Source organism: Amblyomma mixtum, chromosome 10, assembly GCF_055824585.1.
Source record: "Amblyomma mixtum isolate Tamu chromosome 10, ASM5582458v1, whole genome shotgun sequence".
In the NCBI taxonomy this organism is placed as follows: Eukaryota; Metazoa; Arthropoda; class Arachnida; order Ixodida; family Ixodidae; genus Amblyomma; species Amblyomma mixtum.
This window is the reverse complement of record NC_143021.1, coordinates 34790416-34800409: the sequence shown is the minus strand read 5'-3', so window position 1 is coordinate 34800409 and position 9994 is coordinate 34790416. Positions and strand designations below refer to the sequence as shown.

Below are 9994 nucleotides of genomic sequence, written 5' to 3'. Positions count from 1 at the left end.
ATGGAGCGCTTACCTTTCACACTGTTCCAGGCTGCCCTACTCCTTGGCTCATCGCTACCTTGTTTGGCATCGGACGTGGTCTTCACCTGCCCAGTTGAGAACGCGAATCAACCCGCGGATTGGACGCAACAGCCTTGCCTACAGATCCATCTGGAAGGAAACCTGTTCTTCGGCTGGCAACCGCGGTCGTTCATCACCAGCGATACCACTATCAGCGCCGGCCACACGGAATATAAGCTGCTGCCCGTGAACGCCCCTCTGGGGCACGACGCCGTATTGGCAATGGAGCGCTTACCTTTCACACTGTTCCAGGCTGCCCTACTCCTTGGCTCATCGCTACCTTGTTTGGCATCGGACGTGGTCTTCACCTGCCCAGTTGAGAACGCGAATCAACCCGCGGATTGGACGCAACAGCCTTGCCTACAGATCCATCTGGAAGGAAACCTGTTCTTCGGCTGGCAACCGCGGTCGTTCATCACCAGCGATACCACTATCAGCGCCGGCCACACGGAATATAAGCTGCTGCCCGTGAACGCCCCTCTGGGGCACGACGCCGTATTGGCAATGGAGCGCTTACCTTTCACACTGTTCCAGGTGAGTTACCTTGATCATTGCACTTGCCTAAGAAGCAAGAATCGCTGCTTGTTTTTGGTGTCGTGCCCCAGAGAGTGGTTATATGCCCTAGAAGCATGCGAGGAAACTGTGCAACATTGCTTAAGTAGTTTACTCTTAATTCTTTCCGGGGATGTGGAAACAAACCCCGGACCTGATTCTAATGACATCCTGGCTACTGTGCTGGAGACTGTACAAAGGATCGAATCCGGCCAAGATGGAATTCGAAGTGATTTGAGAGAGTTGAAGCAGTGGCAAGCGTCAGTAGACATTGAACTGAAGCAGTTGTCTTCTAGACTTCGCAGTGTTGAAGTGGACGTTTCAGATCTAAAAAACAATCCCGCTACGTCTTCGGCTGATTCTCCTTCTCCTGGTGCAGTTTCCAGCGTCATCTCTGACCAGCTCAGAATTATTGAATCGCGTTGTAATGACGCGGAAAACAGGCTGAGACGCTGCAACTTACTTTTTTTCGGCCTTTCCGATGACATATCTGAGACATGGCCAAGTGCTGAAACGAAAGTGATTGACCTGTGCAAGAATGAATTGGACATTACAGTAGATTCATCGCAAATAGAACGGGCACACCGCATTGGTAAATACGACCCGGAAAAGTGCAGGCCAGTGATGGTAAAATTCACATTATTTAAGGACAAACAACAGATCATTGGGAACGGCATCAAGCTGAAAGGAACTACGCTGTGCGCGAAGATTTTTCCTTCCAGACACGACTGGCTAGAAAGAAGTTGATCGAATTTGCCAAACCACAAAAAGTTCCGTACAAGCTAAATGTCGATAAGCTGAGAATAAACGATAGTGTTTACGTATACGACGCCGCTACTGACACCGTAAAACTATCTTCCGCATAGGTAAGGTGTTGCTCGGCTACACGTGTCATCAGGAAAGAACGAACATCTTACCGCAATAACACCGCGCAATCGCAGCTCTCCTTACTTTTCACTAACATACGCAGCATCCTTCCTAAGCGCATCGAACTTTGTTCATACCTTGACAATTGTGAATGCGACATTTTAATACTAACCGAAACGTGGCTTCATAAAGATATTAGGAACGATGAAGTCTTGCCTGATATGGACAGTTTCACTATCTACAGAAACGATAGGAGCGACAGAAGGGGAGGAGGGGTGTTGATTGCAGCTAAAAAGCATATAACTTCTTTTCTCGTTGATATTCCTAGTAAATTAGAAATTTTGTGGGTTTGCATCACATCGCCATCTTCCAAGCATCTTCTTGGAGTTTGTTACAGACCACCAGATAGTCCGCAATCATTCGTCTCCGATCTACATGATAACCTAACTGAAGCAAAAGCTAAATTTCCAAAAGCAAGTATTTGTCTTCTAGGTGACTTCAACTTTCCCGAAATTGACTGGCCGACCTTAAGTTCGAGAACACGTGATAGCACTAATTTTGTTCAACTAACTCTCGATTTCTCTTTGGTCCAATTAGTCGAAAAACCTACCCGAGGAAACAATAAGCTTGACCTCGTATTCTCGTCAGTCCCAGACAATATAAGCCCTATCTCTTATTCTGATGGCTTCAGTGATCACGAACTGCTTAATTTCACGATTTCCATGCCTCCATGCGCACGTGCACAAACACATAAACGCATTTTTGATTATAACCGCGCTGACTACAATGCCATTAATATCGGGTTACAATCCTTTTGTGACACATATCTTCCGAGTTTTTCTCAGCGTTCGGCCAACGATAACTGGGTTTTGTTCAAAAATAGTTTACTGGAATTAGTGCACCGTCATATACCACTGCTCACCCTCCGCACGAACGCGTCTAAACCATGGTTCAACAGGATGCTACATGCACTAAAAAACAAGAAAAAGCGACTTTTCAAAGCTGCCAAACGCCTTGGCACACCGGCTTCATGGCAGAAACACAAAATCGCCGAAAAAACATATTGTAGTGCCATCCGCAAAGCAAAGCTTAAATATTATTCCCATGACCTTCAATCCCTTATGACACACAACCCTAAAAAATTTTGGAAAACGATATCACCTACTGACACTCCGGTTCTTGTTTCGTTGTTGGATAACACTGGTGCTCCAGTTATAGAAGAAGAATGCCCACTTATATTTAATAATTATTTTTCTTCAGTGTTCACACAGGAAGACCATTCCACTACTCCACCATTAGTAGATGCCGATTACCAGTACATGAGTCCCATAGAAATAAGTGTCTCCGGTATTGCAGCATTAATAAACAATCTCAAGATTTCGACTTCTGCTGGTATTGATGATATTAATACAAAAATTCTCAAAAACACAGTGATCCATTCAAGCAATATTCTCTTCCATATCTTTCGTCAGTCGCTATCAACTGGTGAGATTCCAAGGGATTGGAAAATTGGTAAAATTATCCCCATCTTCAAATCAGGTGATAAAACGAACGCGCAAAATTATCGCCCTATATCTTTGACATCTGTCCCATGTAAGATCCTCGAACACATCATCGTATCAGCAGTGGCGCAGCATCTAGATAGTAATAATTTCTTTTTTTCTAACCAGCACGGGTTCAGGAAAGGCTTCTCTTGTGAGACTCAACTACTGGAATTTACTAACGAGCTACTACACAACATGGACGAGAACTTCCAAACAGACTGCATATTCTTAGATTTTTCAAAAGCATTCGACCGCGTTGCGCATTCACGCTTAATAGGTAAAATTACTTCCCTCAACCTAGACTCACTAACTACCTCATGGCTAAGGAATTTCTTGTCTTTTCGTAAACAGTTCACAGTTGTTAACGGCCACTCATCTCCGTTTAGCGATGTTCTATCTGGTGTTCCTCAAGGAAGCGTCCTGGGCCCGTTGCTGTTCCTGATTTACATTAATGATCTGCCATCCAACATTACATCAACCATTCGCTTGTTCGCAGATGACTGCATAATTTACCGCAAAATCCGATCACCTGCAGATCATCTTGCACTTCAAAGGGACCTCGATCATGTAACCGCTTGGTGTTCATCATGGCAAATGTCACTTAACAGTGAAAAATGCAAGTTAATGACATTCAGCCGCAAAAAATCTAACTCTTCGTTCAATTACATGCTCGATAAAAGCTTAGTCTCTCAGGTGTCTTCTTACAAATACCTCGGTGTCCATTTTTCATGTAACTTGTCCTGGTCCACTCATATCCAGAAAATAACAGCTAAAGCATCCCGGACCTTAGGCTACCTAAAACGGAATCTTCATGGAACTCCTGCTACTACCCGTAAGCTCGCCTATCAAACATTTGTTCGTCCGCAACTCGAATATGCGTCATCCATTTGGTCACCTCACCAGGCTTATTTAATTAACTCCCTTGAATCAGTCCAAAATCGTGCTGCGCGTTTCATCTCCAGAAACTATGACCGTCACTCAAGCGTCACAAACATTAAATTATCGCTCTCTCTTTGTACCTTGCAATCACGAAGATTAATTGCCCTAGTCTGCTTATTTCACAAAATAGTCTATAGCACTAATCATTCGACTCTCCCTCTTGCCCAACCTCACCGCACCTCGCGCCGTTTAAACAACCATCTCAGCTTTCAACGCCTTTCAGGTAAAACCGTTGCATTCAATTCATCCGCTTTGCCGCAGGCTATTGTTCACTGGAATGGTCTTCCGCAACACATCGTCAATATTCGTGATCCAGCTTCTTTTAGGACCGAAATAACAGCCATTTTTTCTAATTACTGACGCGTCAATAACTATTGTATAATGATGTTCTTATTGTTTGATGGTGAGTACTAACAGTCAGTTGGCATTGTGTAATGATGTTCTTATTGTTTTATGGTGAGTACTAACAGTCAGTTGGCATTGTGTAATGATGTTCTTACTGTTTAATGAGTACTAACAGTCAATCAGCATTATATAATCATGTCATGCATGCTCCTGTTATTACCCCTATTTATGTAATCCCCCCCTCACACAATACTCCATGCTTGGAGCCTGTGAGGCAACGTGAATAAATAAATGAATAAATAAATAAAACTCCGAAACTCCAAAACTCCAAAACTCCAAAACTCCAAAACTCCGAAACTCCAAAACTCCGAAACTCCGAAACTCCGAAACTCCAAAACTCCAAAACTCCGAAACTCCAAAACTCCAAAACTCCAAAACTCCGAAACTCCAAAACTCCAAAACTCCAAAACTCCAAAACTGCGAAACTCCAAAACTCCAAAACTCCAAAACTCCAAAACTCCAAAACTCCGAAACACCAAAACTCCGAAACTCCAAAACTCCAAAACTCCGAAACTCCAAAACTCCAAAACTCCAAAACTCCGAAACTCCAAAACTCCAAAACTCCAAAACTCCGAAACTCCAAAACTCCAAAACTCCAAAACTCCAAAACTCCAAACCTCCAAAACTCCGAAACTCCAAAACTGCAAAACTCCAAAACTCCAATACTCCAAAACTCCAAAACTCCAAAACTCCGAAACTCCAAAACTCCAAAACTCCAAAACTCCGAAACTCCAAAACTCCAAAACTCCAAAACTCCAAAACTCCGAAACTCCAAAACTCCAAAACTCTAAAACTCCAAAACTCCAAAACTGCGAAACTCCAAAACTCCGTAACTCCAAAACTCCAAAAGTCCAAAACTCCAAAACTCCGAAACTCCAAAACTCCAAAACTCCAAAACTCCGAAACTCCAAAACTCCAAAACTCCAAAACTGCGAAACTCCAAAACTCCGAAACTCCAAAACTCCAAAACTCCGAAACTCCAAAACTCCGAAACTCCGAAACTCCAAAACTCCAAAACTCCAAAACTCCGAAACTCCGAAACTCCAAAACTCCAAAACTCCAAAACTCCAAAACTCCAAAACTCCGAAACTCCAAAACTCCAAAACTCCAAAACTCCGAAACTCCAAAACTCCAAAACTCCAAAACTCCAAAACTCCGAAACTCCAAAACTGCGAAACTCCGAAACTCCAAAACTCCAAAACTCCAAAACTCCAAAACTGCGAAACTCCAAAACTCCAAAACTCCGAAACTCCGAAACTCCAAAACTCCAAAACTCCAAAACTCCGAAACTCCAAAACTCCTAAACTCCAAAACTCCAAAACTCCAAAACTGCGAAACTGCGAAACTCCAAAACTCCAAAACTCCGAAACTCCAAAACTCCGAAACTCCAAAACTCCAAAACTCCAAAACTCCAAAACTCCGAAACTCCCAAACTCCAAAACTCCAAAACTCCGAAACTCCGAAACTCCAAAACTCCAAAACTCCGAAACTCCAATACTCCAAAACTCCAAAACTCCAAAACTCCGAAACTCCAAAACTCCAAAACTCCAAAACTCCAAAACTCCGAAACTCCAAAACTCCAAAACTCCAAAACTCCAAAACTCCGAAACTCCAAAACTCCAAAACTCCAAAACTCCAAAACTCCAAAACTCCAAAACTCCAAAACTCCAAAACTCCGTAACTCCAAAACTCAAAAACTCCAAAACTCCAAAACTCCAAAACTGCGAAACTCCAAAACTCCAAAACTCCAAAACTCCAAAACTCCAAAACTGCGAAACTCCAAAACTCCGAAACTCCAAAACTCCAAAATTCCGAAACTCCAAAACTCCGAAACTCCGAAACTCCAAAACTCCGAAACTCCGAAACTCCGAAACTCCGAAACCCCGAAACTCCAAAACTCCAAAACTCCAAAACTCCGAAACTCCGAAACTCCGAAACTCCGAAACTCCAAAACTCCAAAACTCCGAAACTCCAAAACTCCAAAACTCCAAAACTCCGAAACTCCAAAACTCCAAAACTCCAAAACTCCAAAACTCCGAAACTCCAAAACTCCAAAACTCCAAAACTCCAAAACTCCGAAACTCCAAAACTCCGAAACTCCAAAACTCCAAAACTCCAAAACTCCGTAACTCCAAAACTCAAAAACTCCAAAACTCCAAAACTCCAAAACTGCGAAACTCCAAAACTCCAAAACTCCGAAACTCCAAAACTCCAAAACTCCAAAACTCCAAAACTCCGAAACTCCAAAACTCCGAAACTCCGAAACTCCGAAACTCCAAAACTCCAAAACTCCGAAACTCCAAAACTCCAAAACTCCAAAACTCCGAAACTCCAAAACTCCAAAACTCCAAAACTCCAAAACTGCGAAACTCCAAAACTCCAAAACTCCAAAACTCCAAAACTCCGAAACTCCAAAACTCCAAAACTCCAAAACTCCGAAACACCAAAACTCCGAAACTCCAAAACTCCAAAACTCCGAAACTCCAAAACTCCAAAACTCCAAAACTCCGAAACTCCAAAACTCCAAAACTCCAAAACTCCGAAACTCCAAAACTCCAAAACTCCAAAACTCCAAAACTCCAAAACTCCGAAACTCCAAAACTGCAAAACTCCAAAACTCCAATACTCCAAAACTCCAAAACTCCAAAACTCCGAAACTCCAAAACTCCAAAACTCCAAAACTCCAAAACTCCGAAACTCCAAAACTCCAAAACTCCAAAACTCCAAAACTCCGAAACTCCAAAACTCCAAAACTCCAAAACTCCAAAACTCCAAAACTGCGAAGCTCCAAAACTCCGTAACTCCAAAACTCCAAAAGTCCAAAACTCCAAAACTCCGAAACTCCAAAACTCCAAAACTCCAAAACTCCGAAACTCCAAAACTGCGAAACTCCGAAACTCCAAAACTCCGAAACTCCGAAACTCCGAAACTCCAAAACTCCAAAACTCCGAAACTCCAAAACTCCAAAACTCCAAAACTCCAAAACTCCAAAACTGCGAAACTCCAAAACTCCAAAACTCCAAAACTCCAAAACTCCAAAACTGCGAAACTCCAAAACTCCGAAACTCCAAAACTCCAAAATTCCGAAACTCCAAAACTCCGAAACTCCGAAACTCCAAAACTCCGAAACTCCGAAACTCCGAAACTCCGAAACCCCGAAACTCCAAAACTCCAAAACTCCAAAACTCCGAAACTCCAAAACTCCAAAACTCCAAAACTCCAAAACTCCAAAACTCCGAAACTCCAAAACTCCAAAACTCCAAAACTCCAAAACTCCGAAACTCCAAAACTCCGAAACTCCAAAACTCCAAAACTCCAAAACTCCGTAACTCCAAAACTCAAAAACTCCAAAACTCCAAAACTCCAAAACTGCGAAACTCCAAAACTCCAAAACTCCGAAACTCCAAAACTCCAAAACTCCAAAACTCCAAAACTCCGAAACTCCAAAACTCCGAAACTCCGAAACTCCGAAACTCCAAAACTCCAAAACTCCGAAACTCCAAAACTCCAAAACTCCAAAACTCCGAAACTCCAAAACTCCAAAACTCCAAAACTCCAAAACTGCGAAACTCCAAAACTCCAAAACTCCAAAACTCCAAAACTCCGAAACTCCAAAACTCCAAAACTCCAAAACTCCGAAACACCAAAACTCCGAAACTCCAAAACTCCAAAACTCCGAAACTCCAAAACTCCAAAACTCCAAAACTCCGAAACTCCAAAACTCCAAAACTCCAAAACTCCGAAACTCCAAAACTCCAAAACTCCAAAACTCCAAAACTCCAAAACTCCAAAACTCCGAAACTCCAAAACTGCAAAACTCCAAAACTCCAATACTCCAAAACTCCAAAACTCCAAAACTCCAAAACTCCAAAACTCCAAAACTCCAAAACTCCGAAACTCCAAAACTCCAAAACTCCAAAACTCCAAAACTCCGAAACTCCAAAACTCCAAAACTCCAAAACTCCAAAACTCCAAAACTGCGAAACTCCAAAACTCCGTAACTCCAAAACTCCAAAAGTCCAAAACTCCAAAACTCCGAAACTCCAAAACTCCAAAACTCCAAAACTCCGAAACTCCAAAACTCCAAAACTCCAAAACTGCGAAACTCCAAAACTCCGAAACTCCAAAACTCCAAAACTCCGAAACTCCAAAACTCCAAAACTCCGAAACTCCAAAACTCCAAAACTCCAAAACTCCGAAACTCCGAAACTCCAAAACTCCAAAACTCCAAAACTCCAAAACTCCAAAACTCCGAAACTCCAAAACTCCAAAACTCCAAAACTCCGAAACTCCAAAACTCCAAAACTCCAAAACTCCAAAACTCCGAAACTCCAAAACTGCGAAACTCCGAAACTCCAAAACTCCAAAACTCCAAAACTCCGAAACTCCAAAACTCCTAAACTCCAAAACTCCAAAACTCCAAAACTGCGAAACTGCGAAACTCCAAAACTCCAAAACTCCAAAACTCCAAAACAGCGAAACTCCAAAACTCCAAAACTCCAAAACTCCAAAACTCCGAAACTCCAAAACTCCAAAACTCCAAAACTCCAAAACTCCGAAACACCAAAACTCCGAAACTCCAAAACTCCAATACTCCAAAACTCCAAAACTCCAAAACTCCGAAACTCCAAAACTCCAAAACTCCAAAACTCCAAAACTCCAAAACTCCGAAACTCCAAAACTCCAAAACTCCAAAACTCCAAAACTCCAAAACTCCGAAACTCCAAAACTCCAAAACTCCAAAACTCCAAAACTCCAAAACTGCGAAACTCCAAAACTCCGAAACTCCAAAACTCCAAAAGTCCAAAACTCCAAAACTCCGAAACTCCAAAACTCCAAAACTCCAAAACTCCGAAACTCCAAAACTCCAAAACTCCAAAACTCCAAAACTCCAAAACTGCGAAACTCCAAAACTCCGAAACTCCAAAACTCCAAAAGTCCAAAACTCCAAAACTCCAAAACTCCAAAACTCCAAAACTCCGAAACTCCAAAACTCCAAAACTCCAAAACTCCGAAACACCAAAACTCCGAAACTCCAAAACTCCAAAACTCCGAAACTCCAAAACTCCAAAACTCCAAAACTCCGAAACTCCAAAACTCCAAAACTCCAAAACTCCGAAACTCCAAAACTCCGTAACTCCAAAACTCCAAAACTCCGAAACTCCAAAACTCCGAAACTCCAAAACTCCAAAACTCCGAAACTCCAAAACTCCAAAACTCCAAAACTCCGAAACTCCGAAACTCCGAAACTCCGAAACTCCAAAACTCCAAAACTCCGAAACTCCGAAACTCCAAAACTCCAAAACTCCGAAACTCCAATACTCCAAAACTCCAAAACTCCAAAACTCCGAAACTCCAAAACTCCAAAACTCCAAAACTCCAAAACTCCAAAACTCCGAAACTCCAAAACTCCAAAACTCCAAAACTCCGTAACTCCAAAACTCAAAAACTCCAAAACTCCAAAACTGCGAAACTCCAAAACTCCAAAACTCCAAAACTCCGAAACTCCAAAACTCCAAAACTCCAAAACTCCGTAACTCCAAAACTCAAAAACTCCAAAACTCCAAAACTCCAAAACTGCGAAACTCCAAAACTCCAAAACTAGGGGGCACGACGCCGTATTGGCA

The 9994-nt window shown here is 42.3% G+C and overlaps 1 protein-coding gene across 1 annotated transcript; it reads left to right on the top strand.

Annotated features, from left to right (window-relative positions):
• On the top strand, positions 1–1359 carry LOC149325585 (uncharacterized). Its single transcript, XM_089564341.1, has one exon. It carries the CDS (start codon positions 1–3, stop codon positions 1357–1359), a length of 1359 nt encoding a protein of 452 aa, XP_089420467.1.
• Positions 1360–9994: the final 8635 nt, after the last annotated feature.

Coding starts and splice junctions, on each gene's coding strand:
- LOC149325585 (XM_089564341.1), top strand. CDS start 1: ATGGAGCGCTTACCTTTCACACTGTTCCAGGCTGCCCTACTCCTTGGC.